The sequence below is a fragment of the Microcaecilia unicolor genome, chromosome 5 (genome assembly GCF_901765095.1).
Source record: "Microcaecilia unicolor chromosome 5, aMicUni1.1, whole genome shotgun sequence".
In the NCBI taxonomy this organism is placed as follows: Eukaryota; Metazoa; Chordata; class Amphibia; order Gymnophiona; family Siphonopidae; genus Microcaecilia; species Microcaecilia unicolor.
In genome coordinates, this window is record NC_044035.1 from 212602664 (window position 1) to 212626226 (window position 23563).

The window sequence follows — 23563 nt, forward strand, 5'->3', positions numbered from 1 at the left end:
TGCACTGGTCCCCCTGACATGTCAGGACACCAACTGGGCACCCTAGGGGGTACTGCAGTGGACTTCATAAATTGCTACCAGGTACATAGGTCCCTTACCTTGTGTGCTGAGACCCCCAAAACCCACTACCCACAACTGTACACCACTTCCATATCCCTTACAGGTGAAGTGGGGCACCTAGATGTGGGTATAGTGGGTTTCTAGTGGGTTTTGGAGGGCTCGCTGTTTCTTCCACAAACGTAACAGGTAGTGGGGGGGGCATAGGCCTAGGTCTGCCTCAGGGGCATAGCTACGGGTGGGCCCAGGACACAATCTCGGCTCAGACCCACCCAGTTTTACAGCAGCTGAGCTGCGCAGCCACAGCCTAGTTTCTGCCATCATGGCAGCGGCCCGCTTAGCCACCTCCCACCTGCTCAGCAGTTGGAACTCACTGGCAGCTCTTCTGACTTGATCCTCCTCCTCAGCGCTGCCTGCATTGCCATCTCACGCCAGTGACGCCGCACCTCATATAATCTTGCACTAAAGTCTCGTGGCCGCTTTGTTATTCATGTATAGTAAGCAACCTCAGCTCAGCTGCACTGCCTGCTCCCCCCCCCGCCCCCCCGGGCCATCCCCACCCCGAAGTGCACATGGCACAATGGTGCCACGCCGCACTCAGTGCCGCATGGGAAAGACTGCCGGCCTGGCTGTGTCATGGGCGTGGCTCCTTAGTTCACACTGTGCTCCTGCCTGTGCCTGGTGCCCTCACCTACCCTGCCAGCCGAGTCTATGATTTTCAGTCTGTTCTCTTCTTGGGGAGTCAATTGATCACAGTCACAGAAGCAGTAGTAGTACTCCTCCATGGCCCCACAACACAGCTACAAGAGCCAGGTAATAAACATATATATATATTTTTTTATTTTTTAACCTGTCATGTAGTAATTGTACTCAAAATGCTGGCTGGTAGTGGGCTTCTAGGCAGGGTAAGCACTTCACTGCCTAGGGCAAAAAAGATATATTTAATGATTAAAATATACCTTTTTTGCCCTAGGCAGTGAAGCGTCCACCCCCAAACCATAAGCTCACCACCAGCTACCATTTTGATTTGTAATCAAAATGATGGCCCTGGTGGTGGGCTTCTGGGTGGGGGGTGGACGCTTCACTGCCTAGGGCAAAAAAAAGGTATATTTAATCATTAAATATATCTCTTTTGCCCTAGGCAATGAGGAGCCCATCCCTACCCAGAAATTCACCAACAATAATTTTAATAGTGCCCATGTTAATTAAAATAAATTATCTATTTCTCTCATTTTGATGGGTTTTTAGGTGGGGATGGTCTCTGCGGTGCCTACATTAAAAAAAAAAAGTGTAGGTGGTTTTCTCTGGGTAGACCAGTGTGAAGGTGGATTCTGCATTGCCCAGGACATTAAAAAAAAGTCTTTTATATTTAATGCCATGGGGTGTGGGTGGTTAGGGAGTAGGACAGGGCTGATGCTAGACTACAGGGAGGGGTGGGGTGGTAGGATAGGGCTGATGCTTAGCTATGGGATGGATGGTGGGAAAGGGAAGGATTGATTCTGGGCTACAGGGAAGGATGGGTGTGGGTAAAGGGAAGGGCTGATGCTATGGGGATGGATAGGGAGTAGGGAAGGGACAAGCTGATGCCAGGCTGCTGTGATGGATGGAAGGGGTGGTAGGGAAGGGAAGGTCTTTATGTTTTATGTTTTTGTAATATGTTTTAAAATTATGTGTGTTGAATTGTGACCTGCTTATAATGGCAGAGACAGTGTGGCATAGGAATTTAGAAAATCAATAAATTTCTAATTTTTGGTCCTTTATTCTGTAATTGATGAGCAGGGCCATGCCAACACAGTAAGCGGGGTAAGCACCGCGGTGGGCACCGACCTCTGGAGGGCGCCGCCGCGGTGCTTACCCTCGCCGCCCTGATGGCTTTACATCTTTTACGTCCGACAGTCACAGCACAGCGTCAGTGAAAGCGCTGCCGATGTCTCCAGCCTTCCCTTCGCGCTCGCTCGTTCATTCCCTCAGTGTCCCGCCCTCGCAAGGAAATGACGTCAGAAGAAGGCGGGACACTGAGGGAACGAACGAACGAGCGCGAAGGGAAGGCTGGAGACGTCGGCAGCGCTTTCACTGACGCTGCTCAGCTGCTGCGACTGTCGAACGTAAAAGATTTAAAGCCCCCAAGGTGGCGCGGAGCTGAGGTAAGGGAAGGGCAGAGAGGGACATGGATGGGAGGGCAGGGCCCAGGAAGAGGAGAAATTGCTGGAAATGGAGGGGAGGGGAATTTGGAGGATTGTTGGATATTGATGGAGGAGGGAAGGGCAGAGAGGGACAAGGATGGACATGGATGGGAGGCAGGGCCCAGGGAGAGCAGAAATTGCTGGAAATGGAGGGGAGGGGAGAGAGGAGAATTGCTGGATATGGATGGAGGAGGGGAGGGCAGAGAGGGACAAGGATGGACATGGATGGGAGGGCAGGGCCCATGGAGAGAGGAGAAATTGCTGGACATGGAGGGGAGGGGAGAGAGGAGAATTGCTGGATATGGATGGAGGAGGGAAGGACAGAGGGACAAGGATGGACATGGATGGGAGGACAGGGCCCAGGGAGAGAGGAGAAATTGCTGGACATGGAGGGGAGAGAGGAGAATTGTTGGACATGGATGGAGGGAAGGGAAGGGAAGACAGAGGAAGGAGATGCACATGGATGGAGGGGAAGGGAGAGAGAAGAAATGCTGGGCATGGATGGAGGGGAGGGAAGAGAGAGGAAGGAGATGAGATGAGGGAAAAGGAAGAGAGGAGAAAAACTGCACATGGATGGAGAAAATAGGCAGAAGCTGGATCCACTGGACAGTCAAGTCTGCAGAGGACCCAGCTTTTACTTATGGATATAGAGCAAGAAATGAAGAAGAAAGGAGGAAAGTAAAGAAATAAATGGAAAGGAAGCCCTGGAAACGGAGTTAAGAGGACAGATAGCAGCAGAATCAGATACTGGGCCAGCATGATCAGAAAAAGAAAGTCACCAGACAACAAAGGTAGAAAAAAATCATTTTATTTTCATTTTAGTGTTTGGAATATGTCCACTTTGAGAATTTACATCTGCTATCTTATTTTGCAATGTATAGCAATTTGTTTCTAAGAATATTGCTGACAATTCCTGTCAGTGTGGCAAGTGGTGAGCGATCACTTTCACGGTTAAAAATCATGAAAAAATTATTTGCGATAAAGTATTTCGCAAGAAAGTCTTGTAAGCCTTGCCATGATTGCTATTGAGAATGATATATGTGCCCAGTGAACATGAAAGCACGAAAAGCTAAGTGGTTGTAAACCCTCTATTTGTTGAGCAATCCCACAAAGATGCACTCCATCTTTCAGCTCCTATTTCCTTTGCATCTTGTGCCACAGTGGGGGGGGGGGGGGGGGGTGCGCCAACTGATAGTCTGCAGGGGGGCACCAGAGACCCTAGGCACGGCCCTGTTGATGAGGGTTGGTCTGTGGTCTGCATGTGACCGAGCAGGTGAGAGTTTCTGCTGGTATGTGGTTTGTATGGGATACCAATGATGAAAAATTGTAGTAGCAAGCCAACATTTTGCTTGCTTTAAAGATAGCATTCAGATGGTTCCCTAACACTTATTTCAAAAGTTTATATTGTAGGCATCTATATTTATTTAAGGTGGCAGGTGTTTCTCTAGTGCCCACCCATCCAACCTGTTGGCCCACCCAAAAATTGCCTTCTGGCTACGCCACTGGCAAGAAGTCATGTACAGTGGGGGAAATAAGTATTTGATCCCTTGCTGATTTTGTAAGTTTGCCCACTGACAAAGACATGAGCAGCCCATAATTGAAGGGTAGGTTATTGGTAACAGTGAGAGATAGCACATCACAAATTAAATCCGGAAAATCACATTGTGGAAAGTATATGAATTTATTTGCATTCTGCAGAGGGAAATAAGTATTTAATCCCTCTGGCAAACAAGACCTAATACTTAGTGGCAAAACCCTTGTTGGCAAGCACAGCGGTCAGACATCTTCTGTAGTTGATGATGAGGTTTGCACACATGTCAGGAGGAATTTTGGTCCACTCCTCTTTGCAGATCATCTCTAAATCATTAAGAGTTCTGGGCTGTCGCTTGGCAACTCGCAGCTTCAGCTCCCTCCATAAGTTTTCAATGGGATTAAGGTCTGGTGACTGGCTAGGCCACTCCATGACCCTAATGTGCTTCTTCCTGAGCCACTCCTTTGTTGCCTTGGCTGTATGTTTTGGGTCATTGTCGTGCTGGAAGACCCAGCCACGACCCATTTTTAAGGCCCTGGCGGAGGGAAGGAGGTTGTCACTCAGAATTGTACGGTACATGGCCCCATCCATTCTCCCATTGATGCGGTGAAGTAGTCCTGTGCCCTTAGCAGAGAAACACCCCCAAAACATAACATTTCCACCTCCATGCTTGACAGTGGGGACGGTGTTCTTTGGGTCATAGGCAGCATTTCTCTTCCTCCAAACACGGCGAGTTGAGTTCATGCCAAAGAGCTCAATTTTTGTCTCATCTGACCACAGCACCTTCTCCCAATCACTCTCGGCATCATCCAGGTGTTCACTGGCAAACTTCAGACGGGCCGTCACATGTGCCTTCCGGAGCAGGGGGACCTTGCGGGCACTGCAGGATTGCAATCCGTTATGTCGTAATGTGTTACCAATGGTTTTCGTGGTGACAGTGGTCCCAGCTGCCTTGAGATCATTGACAAGTTCCCCCCTTGTAGTTGTAGGCTGATTTCTAACCTTCCTCATGATCAAGGATACCCCACGAGGTGAGATTTTGCGTGGAGCCCCAGATCTTTGTCGATTGACAGTCATTTTGTACTTCTTCCATTTTCTTACTATGGCACCAACAGTTGTCTCCTTCTCGCCCAGCGTCTTACTGATGGTTTTGTAGCCCATTCCAGCCTTGTGCAGGTGTATGATCTTGTCCCTGACATCCTTAGACAGCTCCTTGCTCTTGGCCATTTTGTAGAGGTTAGAGTCTGACTGATTCACTGAGTCTGTGGACAGGTGTCTTTCATACAGGTGACCATTGCCGACAGCTGTCTGTCATGCAGGTAACGAGTTGATTTGGAGCATCTACCTGGTCTGTAGGGGCCAGATCTCTTACTGGTTGGTGGGGGATCAAATACTTATTTCCCTCTGCAGAATGCAAATAAATTCATATACTTTCCACAATGTGATTTTCCGGATTTAATTTGTGATGTGCTATCTCTCACTGTTACCAATAACCTACCCTTCAATTATGGGCTGCTCATGTTTTTGTCAGTGGGCAAACTTACAAAATCAGCAAGGGATCAAATACTTATTTCCCCCACTGTAAGAGGAGGAGGCGGGTTGCGTCATAGGGGGAAGGCCGAGTAGCTACCGAGGCAGGCCTGCTGTAATCGCTAGGGTGGGTGCAGCGTAGCATATGCCGTGCAGTTGAGCCTGCTTTTAAACTAGAGCAGCGCAGACGATGGACGAGACAGCGCGGGATGGCAATTATGCATTGCTGGCCGAGCGGAGCAGAAGTCAGACTTAGAAGAGATGCCAGTGCTGCCCGAGACTAAAAAGCAGGTGGCAGGTAGCTGAGTGGGCCGGCGCCGCCGCGAGGCATAAAGACAATGGCTGCTGCTTTTAAACTGGGTGGGCCCAGGCCCACCCGTAGCTATGCCCCTGCTTCTTGCTTCCGTTCCGTGAGGGTGGGACGTGTCACAGGAAGATGTCTGAATCCTCGAAGCAGGCCTGCTGTAGGATGGAGACCACTACCAGCAGCACTGTATGCTGCAGACTAATCTGCATCATAGAAACGAAGGCAAGTATCCGAGTCCGACTGCTTCTTTGGGGGAGGGGTTGGGGAGGAGCGGGACAGAGGGAGAGATTGGAACCAAGGAGGGAGGAAGGAGCAAGGAGTGGGACTGAGGGAGAGAGCCTGCCCTATCCCCACTGTCATTCTTTATTATTGGTAGCATCTCACTAATATTTTTAAACATGCCAGCTTGTGTAGCATGAGGATGTACATAGAGGAAGTATTGGTTTTATCGGTTACAGTATGCAATTTGTTCTAAATTTTAATTCATTGTGTCATTTGGAGGTGCTGGCTATAGGGACTCCCTGTATTCATGCAGAGATGTTTTCACTTAATAAAAGGCCTCCAAAACAGACATCATGTTATGAGAATCAGATGCTTAACAATCAGGCTTACTATTTATGAGTATAATTTTAAAAAATATTAAGTAGGTTGAAGGAGCCTACATCAAAAGAAAAATATGGCATTTGGGAACCTGCTCCTTTTGTTTTGTAGATTGCAGTGGTATATTATAAAAATTCACTTGCCTTTTTTTATTACTAGTATTCCACAAAGAGGTATTGAATAATGAGGGAAGGGCTTCCATCATGCGGAAGGTCTGACGAGTCAGTCTAAATGTGTACAGTTCAGCACACTATTAGCCGCCAAGTTTATACAAAGTTAATTATGTTCAATGGAAAATAAATCTGTTGGCTCAAGTTGCTTCCTATGTGAATATTCCATCACTGTTTCATTACTACTATCAAGTATTATATATTAAGGGCACTTGCTTTAAACTTAGTTTTAATTTGTTTATCCAGTCCTTACATGCACATGGTTTTGCTTTTTAAACCTAAAGGTGAAGCCTAAGGTTGGTTAAGCAATGAGGTGTAAACTATGCAATTTCTGATTTTACTTGTTTTGGATTGCTTTGGGTCCTGCTCTGTACATCTGCTGTCTGGAATTTTGGAAGATGGAAATGAGAAAATAAAAATTAGTTTTGGATGTACTCTGTAGAAGTTATGGATGTAAGCCCCGCCTCTGACCCTGTCCCCTTTAGCCTCCTCAAACAGCTGGGCCACCGATCGCCTATGGCCCATCCCCACCCAGAAATTCACCAACAAATTTTAATAGTGCCCAGGTTTAATATTTAAAAAGCTGTCTATTTCTCATGTTGGTGGGTTTTTGGGTGGTGATGGTCTCTGCAGTGCCTAGGTTAAATAAAAAAAAAAGTGTAGGCAGTTTTCTCTGGGTGGACTGATGCGGTGAGGTGGGCTCTGCAGTGCCCAGGACATTAAAAAAACATCTTATATTTAATGCCATGGGGGGAGGATAGGGAAGGCTGATGTTAGGCTACAGGGAGGGGTGGGGTGGTAGGATAGAGCTGGTGCTTAGCTATGGGATGGATGGTGGGGTAGGGAAGGATTGACACTGGGCTACAGGGATGGATGGAGTGGGGGGGGGGGTAAGGTAGAGAAGGGAAGGGTGATGCCAGGCTGCTGGGATGGATTGGGGGGGGGGGGTAGGGAAGGGAAGGTCTTTATGTTTTATATGTTTTAAAATTATGTGTGTTGAATTGTGATCTGCTTAGAACTGGTCCTTTATTCTGTAATTGATGAGGGTTGGTCTGTGGTCTGCATGTGACCAAGCAGGGGAGAGTTTCTGCTGGCATGTGGTTTGTATGGGGATCTATGAGCCTGACTGGCTTTTCCAATGGGATGCGTATTACTGTTGTGTATATTCACTGCTGCCTTTTTAAAGGTACTGTTATTGGAACTGGTGTTATGGTTTGCAATATAGGCTCTAAGAAGCCTCTTTGAAGGATTTAGTGTTACTTCACAAAGTACCTGGCAGTGACGGGATTTTGTTGCCATTATTGAAGTGCTACCAGAATTTGAATACATGGTTATATGTCATTGCTGTAATTATAATGCAGGATCCTGTCATGTGTGTTGAGATGTTTGCCATTATAGTAGACTTATGTCTGGTCAAGTTTGATATGGCATGATGTAGCTATATATTTTTGTTTTGGAGGCCGTATCTTGTTAAGGATGTAAAAAGAATTGAAGCGGTGCAAAGAAAAGCTATGAGAATGGTATGGGATTTGCGTTACAAAACGTATGAGGAGAGACTTTCTGAACTAAACATGTGCTGGGCAGACTTATACGGTCTGTGCCCTGAAGAACACAGGTACAAATCAAAGTAGGGTATACACAAAATTAGCACATATGAGTTATCTTGTTGGGCAAACTGGATGGACCGTGCAGGTCTTTTTCTGCCGTCATCTACTATGTATTTACAAATATCGTTTTTTTAAGTATGTATGTGGTTTATATTGATGCAGGGCAGCATTCTAAGGCATTATTTTGTAGTATCTCAAGAAACACTACTCATACCTATATACATAGTGCCCACCCATATTAGCTCTGGGCCCACCCAAAAAGTCAGGTCTGGCTACGCCACTGACTCAAAGCATTTCATAACAAGTAAAGCCATAAACAACACAGTTTATATCAAACTAGCCGTTGAGCCCGTAAAAACGGGCTCGTAAAGGAAGGGGAGGGGTTTGAAAGGGCTCCCCCCTGGATAGGTCACTGCCGCCCCTCCCCCCCAGAGTCACCGCCCCCCCCCCCCCCCGGAGTCTCCTCCGCCACCCCTCCACCCGGGCCGGGCACCTGGCTTCACTATTCAAACCGCCGGAACGCAGCACACAGCTCATCTGAGCTGCCGTCGGCCTTCCTTCTTCTCTGCGTATGTTCCGCCCTCGTGTGACGTAACGTCGGCGAGAGTGGGACACAGGCAGGTAAGGAAGGCCAACGGCAGCTCAGATGAGCTGTGTGCTGCGTTCCGGCGGTTTGAATAGTGAAGCCAGGTACCCGGGCCGGGTGGAGGGTGGGTGGCGGCGGCGACTCCGGGTGGGTGGGGGGAGCGGTAGCGGCAACCCTGGGGGGGGGGGGAGCGGTGGCGACGGCGGTTCCCTCACTCACAGGTGCGCAGGTTCCCTCTCTGTCTCGCCCTCATCATCACGTATTGACGCGGGGGTGGGACAGAGAGGGTCTCTACTGCGCATTTGCGAGTGAGTACGCCTCTTGCCATTTATATGTTTGATTGTTAACCACACTTTGGTTTTGCCTTCGGGTTTAATAAGCAATACCATGTGCATGTAAGGTCTAGATAAACAAATGTAAACAAGTAGTAGTAGTAGTATGTTTAAGACCTATACCCTAAATATGTAATACTTGGTAGTAATAAACAGTGATAGAATATTCACATAGCAGGCAGCCAACAGATTTATATTTCACTGAAAATAACATTGTATAAACTTGGCGACTAATACTGTGCAGCTTGCTATTTTGAATTTTGGCGGTGTATTGTTTGCCTGCATAATAAAATCGCACTTGCAAATATTTTTCTGACATGGCTTTAATTAACAAAAGCTACCATAAGAGGCAGACACGGTCGTATTAGAATTTTATTTGAATTTGGGTAATGACTGCTGCCTCTGTGTACACCCGTACGCTGCACAAGCTGGCATGTTTGAAAATATAAATGAGATTAAATAAAAATGCTGCCAACAATAAAGAACGACAAGGTAGATGCAGCACACAGCTCATAGGTTTGCTTGCTTTGTTTTGAGTATACGGGGATGACAACAGCACCGTGGGTAAGGGAAACGTCAGATTAACCTAATTGGTTTCAGAGTTTTGACGTCGCTTTATCTCCTGTCTATAGAAATCAAACAAAATAAAACATGGAAAAGAAAATAAGATGATATCTTTTTTATTGGACATAACTTAATACATCAAGAGATGTATTAAGTTATGTCCAATAAAAAAGGTATCATCTTATTTTCTTTTCCATGTTTTATTTTGTTTGATGTCTATTGATAACCTTAAGAGTGGACTAACACGGCTACCACACTCCTCTCCTCTCCTGTCTATTAAACCTTGGTACAGGCAGCAAGGAAGAGTGCGTAAGCGGTCCCTGCCTCCAGTTTTTGACGTCAACTTCCTGTTCCGGACCGGCAGAGCCGACAGCCGCGCGCCTACTTCCCCCACCTCCTGCTTGAAGGTGGAGTGGTGCGTGCAAGCGCTGCCCGGGGGGGGGGGGGGGGTGCTCTGCATCTGCATCTGCATCTGCATCAGCATCAGCATCAGCATCAGCATCAGCCGCTCCCCGGGTGGCTTATAAGGTAGATAGGGGTACCTACCGAAGCTTCGCATTTGCCTTTCTGCGGGAGAAGTGTGCAGTCCAACTCACCAGTATAAGCGCCATGTGATCCAAGCAACTGACTCAGACATTTAAAGGGGCAGTGCTGCTGGCTTTTTAAAGGGACGTCTGCTGTTGACGCCCTCTGCTATCATCATCTGCAGCCAGGAGTGCTCAGGAGGCTGGGTGGGAGTGGGAAAGGGCTTGGCATCGGGACGGAGGAGGGAGCGTCTATACGTTCGCATGGACAGTAAAAAGACCGAATATTTTCCGGATATTTGAGTTCTCTTCCTGGTCTCAGGACACACCCCCGTGCAAAAAAAAAAAAAAAAAATCCAGACAGTCCGGAGACGATGCGCATAGTTGGCAAGCCCAGTGCGGCGAACCCGCGGTCTTGCTTTCCATTTGGTCTGGAAGACTAGGACGAGTCACGCAGGCCCTGGAGAGAGAAGAGCAATTGAGCGGGGATCGGATGCTACAGGACTGGCCGAGAACCTGCTGTCATCATTGCACTCTAGTGAGCATACACACGGAAGAAAGAGAGAGCAGCTTTGGTCTGTGCAGGAAAGCAAAGACTAAATATAGTACTAGAAATTGCAGGCATTTAATGTGTGCGGCTTAAAAAAAAAAACAACTACTAAAAACCCCCAAATTGACAGTAGCTGAGTGCATGTGCCATAAGGAGGCGCATTTTTAAAATGTCTAAGTTGCAGTAGAAGGTTTTCTGCAATAATGAAACAAAAAATTAAGACGTTTTTGACTAGACCTGTTTCAATCATGAATCAGGAGCCAATGCACAAAAAGTCCCTGGAATCAACCACCAAAATTACTGAGGTGGAAATAGCGTGCGATGCACTAAAGAAATCCCATGCAAATGAGCTACATTAACTTTCACCGTGCAGCTTGATAGGGAAGGCTGCCAGGACATACGCTGCGCATGCTTCTACAAATCTTGGGGGATCTCATTTTGGCAAAAGGAGTGGGGTGAGGGAGGGTTTTCATGAGGTTGCAATAAATAAATAATTTTTCTAAAGAGCTGGTGGAACGCTTCCAAGCCCCAGGGTGAAAAATCAGAATCATTGCTGGCACTCTTGATGCCCCACTGAGGTGAGGGCAGGGTCTGTGCTTCCCCTCCATTCCCCTCTATAGTGACATGTCAGCCAGCCTTTCCTCAAAGATCAGTTCTGGCAGCATCAGCAGTTTTGGATGGGGTCCTGCTAAGGAAGAGCCCAGGGGAACATTTTTCTCTCCCCCTAAATGGGCTTTCAGTAAGAAATGCACAAAGCTAATGTGAACGCTTTTTTTTTTTTAAACCGGCTGGAAAGGGTCAAAAACGCACAGTGCTGGTCCAGTAAGTTTAGTGCATCAGGCCCTAAGTGACCAAAAAGTGCTCTGAATGACCAAATGACCACTGCAGGAATTAAGACATGCCCACCTTACACCCCCAGTGGTCACAGACTCCCTCCCACACCCCCTAAGATGTAATAGTACATATTAGAGTTTATGGCCGCTTCAGATATGATGGCCATTCTTGTTAGAGCAGCAGACATGTCCTAGGAGTAGTGGGCTATTGTAGTGGTGTACAGTAGGTTTTTCTCTGTTCCTGAAGGGTTCATCATACAATATAGGGTTATGGTGAGATGTGTACCTGGAACCTTTTATGTGAAGCCCACTGCAGTGCCCCTACACTTGCCCCACTACTCTGCTGGGATATCTGTGTGGCAGTCTACTAAGAATGATGGTCCCCAGATATCCCAAAGGCTGGGTTTGGGGTGTTTATCTCTTAGACATTTTTTTTCCAAAATGGTCCCAAAAGAAAAACACACTAAGCACAAAATATTTAGAAAAATGCGATCTTCAAACCGAAAAGATATACTTTTTCAGGTTCAAAAAAGTCTGTTTGCCATTTGATTTGTGGATGTTTTTAGCAAAACATTAAAAATCGGACTTAGACGTTTTCTCGAAACTGCCTCTCCACATCTGTTAAATTGTTAGTGAGTGTCTGACGAATGACAGAAGCTATGTTGATGAAGCCTAAGAGGTCCTTTTACAAAGGTGTGCTGAAAAATGGCTTGTGGTAGTGTAGGTGCGGGTTTTGGGTGCACGCCGATCCATTTTTCAATGCGCCTTTTAAAAAAAGACCTATTTGTTTTTTTCTGAAAATGGACGTATGGCAAAATCAAAATTGCCGCGCGTCCATTTTGGGTCTGAGACCTTACTGCCAGCCATAGATATAGCGGTAAAGAGTCTGGGCGGTAATGACCTACATGTGTCAAATGCCGGACACGTGCCAGAAAATAAAAAATATTTTCCAGACGCATGTCAAAATTGAAATTACCACAAGGGCCACGCAGTAACCGGGCGGTAGTTCCAATTTGGAGCAGTTTGGTGTGCGTAGGCACCTACGGGGCTTAGTGAAAGGGGACCTCACACTTTTTGAATACGGATTTTGTTAACACTCATACACTGTTGGGTCTGGGAAGACAATACTGTTGGTTAATTTAACTGAAAACTGTCAGGGTAAATAGTTCTTTTCACCCCCCCTTTTCTTCCAGAACTTACTTCACTATAAATACAAGTCTACTATATTAGTTTATATGGTGTAGGAAAATGCATTTTTAAAACATTTTCAGACTCTGCCACTTGAGACTGCACATGCAGTGACAGAGTGCTCAAAAAAGGAGTGGAGAGCTTTGAATTATTTTGAGGACAGCTAATGGAGGTGGTGCTGAGCACTGTCCTTGCACATCTGGATGCAGACAAATGGATGGTCATATTGAAAGATTTCAATTTTCATTAAACATCTACCGATGATGTTTAGAAAGAGTTGTTTATATTCCCAGAGTTCTGGAAAAAATTATTATAGGGCTATGGTTGTGCACATCTATAGGCCTTGAAAAAAAGGTCAGAGCATCTTTGTAGTAGAAAGCCTAACAGTATTTTTGTGTCATTCCTTCTTCGTAGGTGATTGAGAGGATGGGAGAAGATTTGGGCTTGTTGTAGGACACCTCCTCTTGGTCTGTGCTCTTTCTACATAGGAGGATGGTGATTGGCTCAGGGACCCAGCCATATGAACGGACTCTAAGCACTGCTCAATCTGATCGAAAGGCTGAACAGAAGAAGCTCTGTGAGCAAAATGGAGTTTGTCTATATTCCTGTGTCTCTCCTACTTCCTCCTCTTGTCCTACTGTTTCACCATCTAAGGCAAAAACAACAACAAAACTCAAAGGCACGAAAACCCCAGAGCCAAGGTCAGAGGTCAGGAGGTCCTCAGCATGTCCTTTATACAGTGGGCAGTGCAGCTGGATGCGCCGAAGTGAGAGCACCTGTACGATTAATAGCAGTGGCAGTGGTTGTGCCAGAGGGCAGATCCGCAGTGCAGCATCTCTACCTCATTTAGCCAAGCCTGGCAGTAGAATTGGGCAGCATGGTGGCAGCAAAAGCCCCTGCCTGCTGGTGGCACTGAGGCCTCTGAATGTAGACGAAGAGCGAGATAAGTTTTTCAAGTCCAATTTCACCTACAACCCTCAGTTCCAGTATGAGGAGCCATTTCCAACGGCAGTGGTGACAAAATACAGCAAAGCATCAAATCAATTCATCAATCAGGTAAAAATTCTAGCAATGCACAAGGAAGAAAAATTAGCTCAGTGGTTTTTTTTTTTTTTGTTTCTTTTTTAGCACATGCTGAAATATATTAGTGCATGCTGTTTCATCTAGGTGGTTATTTTAGATATCCTTTTTATTTATTTATTTATTTATTTATTTATTTATTTATTTGTTGCATTTGTATCCCACATTTTCCCACCTATTTGCGGGCTCAGTGTGGCTTACAATAAGACTTGAATAATAGAAATACATTTGTTATAACTAAGTTATGGATTACATTGAACAGAGTTGTGCGAGGCATTCGAATATCGTTGGTAGTATAACAATGGGACAAAACATAGAAACATTAGAAAGAGACAATGGGAAAAAAGGGCATTATTAGGCGCCTAGACATATAGTGTACATAGTTCCGTGGACGAATGTATGGTTGACTGGATAAAGGGATGATGGATCAGATGTGGATGTGTATTGCATTGTGGACAGTGAGTGGTCTCTATGTGTTTTGGCTCTTTCCATAAGTTTGTTCGAACAGGTGTGTCTTCAGTAGTTTACGGAAGGAGGCTTGTTCGTTGATCATTCTTAGGTTGCGTGGTAATGTATTCCAAGACTTCGTGCTCATGTAGGAAAAGGTTGACGCGTGTATTGTCTTGTACTTCAAGCCCCTGCAGGTTGGGTAATGGAGGTTGAGGTGAGTTCGGGATGATCTTTTGGCGTTTCTAGGTGGTAGGTTTATTAAATCAGACATGTACGCTGGGGCTTCACCGTAAATGATCTTATGGACTAGTGTGCAAGTTTTAAAAGTAACGCGGTCCTTGAGTAGAAGCCAATGTAGTTTCTCTCGTAGTGGTTTTGCCCTTTCATATTTAGGTTTTCCGAAGATGAGCCTGGCTGCTGTGTTCTGGGCTGTGTGAAGTTTCCTTAGTATTTGCTCTTTGCAGCCAGCGTATAATGAGTTGCAGTAATCCAAGTAGCTAAGGATGAGGGATTGCACTAGGCTGCGGAAGACGAATCTTGGGAAGAATGGTCTAATTCTTTTCAATTTCCACATGCTGAAGAACATCTTCTTGGTTATGTTGTTTGCGTGAGTTTCGAGTGTTAGGTGGCGGTCGATAGTCACTCCAAGGATTTTTAGTGTTTCTGAGATTGGAAGTTTTAGGTTTGGTGTGTTTATCACGTTGAATTCTGTTGTGTTGTATTGGGAGGTGAGTATCAGGCATTGGGTTTTTTTCTGCGTTCAGTTTCAGGCGGAATGCATCTGCCCATGTGTTCATGATGTGTAGACTTTTATTGATTTCGCTGGAGATTTCTTTGATGTCTTGTTTGAATGGGATGTATATTGTCACATCATCGGCGTATATGTACGGGTTGAGGTTATGGTTTGATAGGAGTTTTGCTAAAGGGATCATCATTAGGTTGAATATAGTTGGAGAGAGAGGTGATCCCTGTGGGACTCCACATTCAGGTATCCATGCCTTGGACGTGGTTGATTTTGATGTGACTTGATACGAGCGCAGGGTTAGGAACCCCTTGAACCAATTCAAGACATTTCCTCCGATGCCAAAGTATTCAAGTATGTGTATTAGGATTTCATGATCAACCATGTCGAAGGCGCTGGACATGTCGAATTGTAAGAGGAGTATATTGTTGCCGGTTGCAATTCTTTGTTTGAATCTGGTCATTAGGGTGACTAATACTGTTTCTGTGCTGTGATTCGAACGGAATCCTGATTGGGCATCGTGCAGTATTGAATGTTTGTCTAGATAGTTTGTGAGCTGTTTGGTTACCATACCTTCGGTTAGCTTGGTTATTAGTGGTATGGATGCAATTGGCCTGTAGTTGGTTATTTCGCTCGTGTTTTTCTTTGTGTCTTTAGGAATTGGTGTGAGTAGGATTTTTCCTTTTTCTTTTGGGAAGAGTCCATTTTGTAGCATGTAGTTTATGTGATTTGTTAGGTTTGTTATGAATTGTTGAGGAGCAGATTGCATGAGGCTATTTGGACATATGTCTAGTTTGCAGTTGGATTTGGCATATTTTTTGAGAGTTTTAGAGATGAGTTCTTCTGGTAATAGTTCAAATTCGGTCCAGGTTCTGTCTGCTGGGTGTGTTCCTTCTTCTGGATCTAGACAGTCTAGGAGAGTGGTATATTCTATAGTGCTGGCGGGTATTTTTTGTCGTAATTGTACAATCTTCTCCTTGAAGTATTTTGCAAGGTTGTCAACACTTGGTGTATCTTTGCTGTTGGTTGTAACAGGTGTGGTGTCTAACAGTTTGTTCACGAGGTTGAAGAGTTTATGTGTGTCTTTGTAGTTTGGTCCTATTAATGTTTTATAGTGTAGTCTTTTTGTCTGTTTGATGGTGTATTTGTATTTTCTCCGAAGTTGTTTCCAGTCGTTTAGTGTTTGTTCATCTCTCTTTTTATTCCAGGCTCGTTCAAGTCTCCTGACTTGTGTTTTCAGTTTTTTCAGCTCTTCGTTGAACCATGGATTTGCATTTTTCCTGTGTGATGTTCTGGTTTGGACTGGGGCGATTTTGTCTAATGTTGTGTTTTGTCTAATGTTGTTGTGCTTATATCGTCCCATTCTTGGAGGAATTGGATGGTGCCAGCGTTTGCAGTCCATTCACTCTGGTAGATCTGTTGCCAGAATGTTGTGGGGTCTATTTTTCCTCTTGTTGTGTAGGTTGTTCGCTCATGTTTGTTGATTGTGTTTGGTTGTGTTTTTTGCCAGTAAAGTGTGACATTTGCTTTATGGTGGTCTGACCATAGTGTGGGTGTCCATCTTGTGTTGGTGAGTGTGATAGTTGAGTTCGGTTCAAGTCTATTTGTTATGATATCTAGTGTGTGTCCTTTTTCGTGTGTTGGTTGTAAGTTGGGTGTTTGCAGATCCCAGAGTTGTAGGAATTCTTTGAATTCTCGTGTACTTGGTAGGGTGTCTAGGTGTAAGTTGATGTCTCCTAGTATGAGGATGTTTGAGGTTGATACGCAGGTATTCGAGATGAAATCCATGAGTTGTGTTTGGGCGTCTTGCCATTTTCCTGGTGGCCTGTAGAATAGGATGGTGTTAAGGTGTCCTATTAGACTTGGATGGTTGATTCTTGTCGATGCAATTTCAAGTTGTGGTGAGGTAGATTCGCCTGTGATTGTGATGGTGAATTCAGGTTTGTATATTAAAGCTATTCCGCCTCCTCTTTTTTCTCCATTTCTTGTCCAGTGCGTGATTTTGTATTCTGGTGGGCACGTTTGTAGGATGGCGGGGTCCGTAGGACTATGGAACCAGGTTTCTGTGATAAATAAGAGGTCTAGTTTGTCTGTGGTGATCCAATCTAGTATGTCTATCGAGTTGCTTACTGCTGATCTTGCATTGACGTATCCTAGTTTGATTTGGTGATGTGGTTCCAAGGCGGGGTTAGATGTGTTTATTTTTATTAACTGTCTGTGTCTTCGATAGTTGAATTTGTTGTTGTCATTGTTTTCCCTGTTTTCTCGTAAATATTCGGGGTTTGTTCCTGTTGGTTGGTTGTTGTGTCTTTGATTTGGTAGGTTGTTTAAAGGTTGTGCATGGGATTGGTGATATGTAAGTGGGTTGTTGTGGTTGTTGTTTTGGGTGTGCATGGTGTGTGTGTGAGTGTTATGCGGATTGTGAGTAGTGGAGTTGTTGTTGTCTAGGTTTTGTGTTGTGTTTGCGTGTGAGAATATAATGAGACACTGGATGGTTATGAGTGTATTGCTGGTGTTCATTTCTATGTGTTGGGTGTTGTGGCAAATAAGTAATTGGTGTGTATTTGAGCAATACTACGTTACAATTGCATTTGAGCTTGGTTACAATTTAAGCGAAGTAGTGCTAACATTTTCAGTTAATCTAGCAACAATTTAGTTCAAAGCTGGCAGCAGTTCAGTGCTAGGCAGGCACAGTGTTACTTAACTTTGTGTTTAAGTATGGCAACAATTTAATTTAGAGCTTGGCAACAGTTTATTGCTGGGCGAGCCTACTCTGAATGCTTGCCAACAGTTCACTATTAGGCAAATGAGGTAGTATTTGCATTCGCGTTAGTCTTAGTAGCAATTTTAATTGAAGCATGGCAACAGTTAAAGGTGCTATTTTGGCATAGGACGCTGTGGCTTTCAGTTTAGAGTAAGCAGAGCAAAGCAGGGTAAAGCAAGGATTTTTTAAATTATGTAAAAGCTAAAGCAGTGCATGCAAGCTTGCTTGGTAACAGTTCGCTGTTATGCGAATGAGGTAATATTTACATTTGCATTAGTCTTAGCAGCAATTTAAATTAAAGCATGGCAACAGTTCAAGGTGCTATATTGCCATAAGACACAGCAGAGTATAGCGAGGATTTTTAAATCATGCTAAGGCAATGCATGCATTTAAGATGAGCAGGTATTTTATTACTCTGTTCAGCCTCGGCAGGCAGCTCCTGTTCCCGGCAGGTTGGTCCTCTCAGTCGATCTTGATTGTCAGCAGTCGTTCTTTAGTTAGCTCAGTGGGTTTTTTTTTTTTGTTTCTTTTTTAGCACATGCTGAAATATATTAGTGCATGCTGTTTCATCTAGGTGGTTATTTTAGATATCCTTTTTATGATTTGGGCATGCATAAACTGGCATTTAAACACATATATTGTATCATGCACATTTAAAACCCAATTTTAGAAAGCCAAAATATACATTTTCAAATTTGAAAATATGTGCATATGGCAAGGGGGTGTGATCTGAGCATGTTGTGGATGGGGCTAAAATACACATGTGTATTCTCCATTTCAGAGGAGGGATGCATTTTTATGCTCTCCGAGATCACCATTGGGATTTGTAGCTGTTCCTTGGCATGTCTAGGTTAATTAAAGGTGCTTATTTTAAGCAGTACTGTACTGGAGGGTTTAGAGGAGGGTGCCCCTGTAAGCCTCCAGTGTTTTTTTTGTCCCCCCTCCCCCAGTCCACTGATGCAGGGAACTATCAAACTGTGTGACAGCTGGGGTAAACAAGAGACATGTAGGGCACAAAGGATTTATTCTCCTAACTTTGAGAATTATACTGATAAATTGACCTTTTAGAAAGTTTTCTAGGGCTGAGTGTATAAAGTTTTTTTTACTCAAAATGTAACTAAACTCTTAAATTTAGGAGCATAAAAAGTAGGTGTAAGGGGCGGGGGAAAACATGTTAGGAGTTTAGCACTGATTTTCAGTTCTAGCCTCATAAGTTAGGTTCCTAAATCTAGGCAAACGAATGGCAGGCCTACATTGATGAAAGAATGGGAGATTTTCTCCGTGAAAATCAGAGGAGATATACCTTGATACAGCACTGTTGTGCGAAACGTGAATTCATGTCGGTATGAGGATCTCCGGGATGAATAATATACTTCTTTAAAGTTTTTCAAAGAAGAAAGTTTTTTGAGCTATGCTACAAATAGAGCTAAGTGCCTATGTTTTAAGTTATATAAGAAAAAAAGAAAAAAAGTATTTTGGTGCTTTGATTAAATTGATGGATCAAATGAGGAATACCAGTTCACCATAAAAGTGCCTGGCTCACATTAAATAAGCCTGTGTGGTGTCACTGGATGAATTCTGAAAGATCCTATATTTGATAATAATATCTCTAAATGCCTTTGACTAAAATGGAATTTAATGATATTTGTAAGAGCTGGGTTATATGTATATGATAGGCCTACATTTATGAGCATAACTTTTTTTTTTTTAATTTTTAGCCAGGATCTTTATTGAATGACTTCAGCACAAGTACAATGTAACACATACATATCTAAACATTATGCATTAGGCAAAGCCATCTCTTGGAAGGGCCCCGCAGCGCAGAACCCCTTCTCAGTACTTAACCTTTCCCAGTTGTATTTTAACTTTTTATAACAGAAATATTAATGCAAGAACCAAAATAACTTCCCATTAACCCCTCCCACCCCCCAGACCCTTCCTCCCAGGGATACCATTAATCAATCACCCTGCCTCTCATGTCACCTAGTACCACCTTATGAAATACCCAAGGGAGCCCATATCTGTTTCCACTTAGCTATAGTGTTCCACTCTCTAGCCAGTAACCTCTCCCTCTCAGCAATATATTCCAGAAGACTCCTCCACTTACCCACTGAGGGACATCCAGTTTGCTTCCAAGAACGAGCAATCACCACCCGACCAGCACTAAAGCAGTGCTTAGCCAAGATCAGACTCCCACCCATCACCCCCGGGACAGGCCTATTAAACAAGAACATGGCCGGATCCCAAGGAATAGGGGAACCCACCCACACCTGTACTCGCCCATGAATCGTCCTCCAGTAGGCCTTCACCTTCCGGCAAGACCACCAAATATGTCCGTGGGTACCCTTTTGACTGCAATTTTGCCAACATAAGGAAGAAACCCCCTCAAACATGTGGCTCAAACGGGCTGGGGTAAGGTACCACCGATACAAGACTTTGGTACAGTTCTCTTGAATATTGACCGCTGGGGAGCTATTAACAGTTGCCCTCTCCATTCTCTGCCACTCTGCCTCCTCATAACTCACTCCTAGTTCCTTTTCCCATCTAATACGGTAGTGACAGGCCTCAGGTAGATGGTCCCTTAAGTGGCCATACAATAAGGAGATCAACCCCCTAGATCCTAAATTTCTAACACAGATTTCTTCTAAAAAGGTTATATCTCCAAATAGCCTCTCCTTAATCCCAGGTGAGTGAAGAAAATGTATAAGTTGGTGATATGCATATTGGTCTCTACACGGCAATCTAAAGGTATCTGTCAGCTCAGCAAAAGAAACAAATCCATTACCCTCCACCAGTTAACCCCATAGATCTAAACCTTGTCGCCGCCATCAAGTAAAAACTGAAGGGACACATCCTGGTTGAAATGCAGAGTGGTATGCTATAGGGGACAGGCGGGAGTTGTAAAAACCCTTTGTACGTTCCAATTTATCCCAACATGTAAATGTATGCTGAATAATAGGAAGCAAATGGTTACCCAAATAACGAAGCCCAGGGGCCAACCAAATCAAGTGTCCCAACTTTAGTGGACTGTGAATCAAGCTCTGCTCCATCTGTACCCATAGCTTATGAGCTGGCTCCTGAAACCACTCTACAGCGGCTCTGGCTTGTGCGGCCAAATAATATAATGCTAATTTAGGGACGCCGTACGTGCCCTATACATAATGGCACGTGGAAGTCTAGGTCTACCTCCCCTCCAAATAAATTTATGTAATCCTGCAGTGACTGGAGCAACTGTCCCTTAATTGGTAGAGGTATGGCTTGAAATAGGTAGAGTAAGCAAGGAAGGATATTCATTTTAACAGTGGCTATCCAACCAAACCAGGATAAGGACAAGGGTTCCCAAAGCTCCAGATCGTTCCTAATCATCGTCAGCAATGGAACATAATTAGCTTCGCTCAACCTTTCAGGATTACTAGTAAGGTAGACCCCCAAGTATTTTATACTCTCAGTCACCCAAGTTAGAGGATACAACTGTCTACACCAACAATAATCTGCATCCGGCAGCCCCAGTGTCATTGCCTCGGTCTTAGTAACATTGATTTTAAACCCCAAGACCCGCCCATATCTCTCTATCTCCTGAAACACCTCTGGCAAGGAGTCCATGGGCGAGGAGAGTGTCAAAAGAACATCGTCTGCAAAAAGAGCAATCTTTGACTCCCACTGGCCAACCCTAATCCCCCAGATCCTTTGATTCTCCCTAATATTTATAGCCATAGGCTCCATTACAAGGTCAAAAAGAAGGGGCGACAGCGGACATCCCTGTCTAGTACCCCCCCGGGAGAGGAGTACAATGCTCTAATCCAGCCCACAAATTTAGGTCCAAACCCATATCTCTCTAAAACCTGATATAGAAACTGCTAGTGGACACGGTCAAATACTTTCTCTGCGTCTTTACTTAACAAGCAATATGGTGTCTTTCGCTGTTTCGCTACATACATGATATCTAGGGTGCGTCTGATATTATCGGAGGCCTGTCTATTGAATGAGCATAACTTTTAAACTACTAAATTAAGATGAATTTCAACTGGAAAGTCATGCTTCTAAGTTTGGCTGCAATAAGGCACAAATTTAGGAGGCTAACTTAGGAGCATAAATTTAAGAGCTTAGCATTTTTTTTTCAACATTGGGCCCATAGGTTTCTGAAATGGGAAACATGCACATCTATGTGCAGGCGCATACATGTGTATATTCTGAAATACCCAAAAGGCCTATTATAAATGTAATCTACTGATTACAGATCTATTAATATAATCACACATAAATACACATCTGCAACTCTAAACAATTGTGTGTTCTTTTATTTAACAGACCATTAGAAGTGAACTTCCTAGAGATAAAAATCTCATACTTTTTGGAAGTAGGTGAAACAACTAAATTGATATCAGTCTGTGAAACTAATCTATTTCATACAATTTTTTTAAATAACTTTTGTTATATAGTTCCATTGTTACTCCATTGTTAAATTAGCATTTCATTTTTACTTTTTCATTCATTTTCATTCTTTTTGGTCCATTATTAAGTAATCAAACAAAATTTCTTCAAGTACTTATCTTGAGCTATCTTTAAGGATTCTTCCAAGGGGATATATGCTGACATGTGTTTCGCCTATTCTGTTTCAAGGCAACATAAGCAGGATGAGAATTCACCACAGTACACATTAAGGGGTTGCCTTGAAACAGCACAGGCGAAACACGTGTCGGCACATATCCCCTTGGAAGTTCTGATTTGTATGTTCTGCATTCACATGTGCACTAAAACATTTATCATGCACTAAAATGAAACAAAATGACATGAAAATGACATTGCTAAAAAGTCACACCTAACGTTAGCTGTTATATAATCTACAGCTGATAAAGTGATAATTTGTAGCGCAGTCCATTTTTCAGAGGAAAGAAATTTCTGAACATGAGGCCATATGAGTCTCCAAGAGGGCAGACTAGTGTGTAAAATAGCATTAAAAAACTATGTTTTCATGGAAATAGTAGTGATGTGTGCATGAAACGGCCTCACAGTGAAAGTGGTGGAAGCCAAAACAATAACAGGAGTCAAGAAAGCATAGGTTAAACATAGAAGATCCTTGATGATCAAGACATGAAGGAACAACAGTGATCCTCAAACATGAGCCTTCAGGGCCACAAACTGGTCAGAGTTTAGGATTTCCCAAATGAATATGCATGAGAATATGCTCCATTGTATGCAAATTTCATCACAGAAATCCAGAAAAACAGAAAGGTTTGTGCCTATCAAGGATAAGATTTAGGGCCCCCATGACATGCAAAAGGATGCAATTGGGCAGACGGCGTTTTTAGTGCTATTCTAGATCAATTGTAAAACAGTGAATTAAGTTTGAGCACAGATAAACAGATTTGTTTTTCCGTAGAATGTGCAGTCTATTTCAGAACTATACCCACCAAATATTGTACTGAGGAATGATTTTACTATTACTTTGTTCTATGAAACCTTGAAATGGGGCAGTCATATTTTGAAAGTATGTCATTCATTGCTTCTTATGGAATGAGATCTGAATGGGTCATTCAACATGCTCAGTCCCCTGGGAGTGAGTAAATTTGTGACTTTCCTGCCAGATTAATTTGTTTGTGAATATTCAGGGGAATTGGGGTGAAGTGCTTAGAGCAGTGGTTATTCAACTTTCCATTGCAGCCTCTCCATTATGATGGCCAGAAAGCATGCAACCCCCAGAGGGCTACCTTTTTCATCAGTGCTGCTACTTCTGGCCCTCCTACAGTGTCACAACTGAAGCTGCCATCCTCTTCCACCTTCCATGGAGCCTGCACTGCACAGGCCTAATTTTAGCATAGACGCATAAGGAGGTGCAGGCTAAAAAGGTTTTTTTTGTTCTTTCAGCCCGCGCAGGTTGTGACCCCAAATGAGGATTTTGTGACCCACAGTTTGGGAAGGCTTGGTGTAGAGAATATTGTAAACCATGACTTGACAAGTAAAATTC

General features: G+C 44.0%; 1 protein-coding gene across 2 annotated transcripts in view; it reads left to right on the top strand.

Moving 5' to 3' along the window:
* Positions 1 to 10021: 10021 nt before the first annotated feature.
* Positions 10022 to 23563, top strand: part of KIAA0895L (KIAA0895 like) — a 105531-nt gene continuing 91989 nt past the window's right edge. Inside the window, exons 1-2 of one of the 2 annotated variants that reach the window (XM_030203746.1) lie at positions 10022 to 10529; positions 12977 to 13618. In XM_030203746.1, the coding sequence (XP_030059606.1) occupies positions 13055 to 13618 (564 nt within the window). In that variant the 5' untranslated portion in view covers positions 10022 to 10529; positions 12977 to 13054. Of the gene's footprint in view, positions 10530 to 10705; positions 11120 to 12976; positions 13619 to 23563 lie in introns of those variants that run through there. The other variant, XM_030203747.1, reaches the window with a different exon arrangement.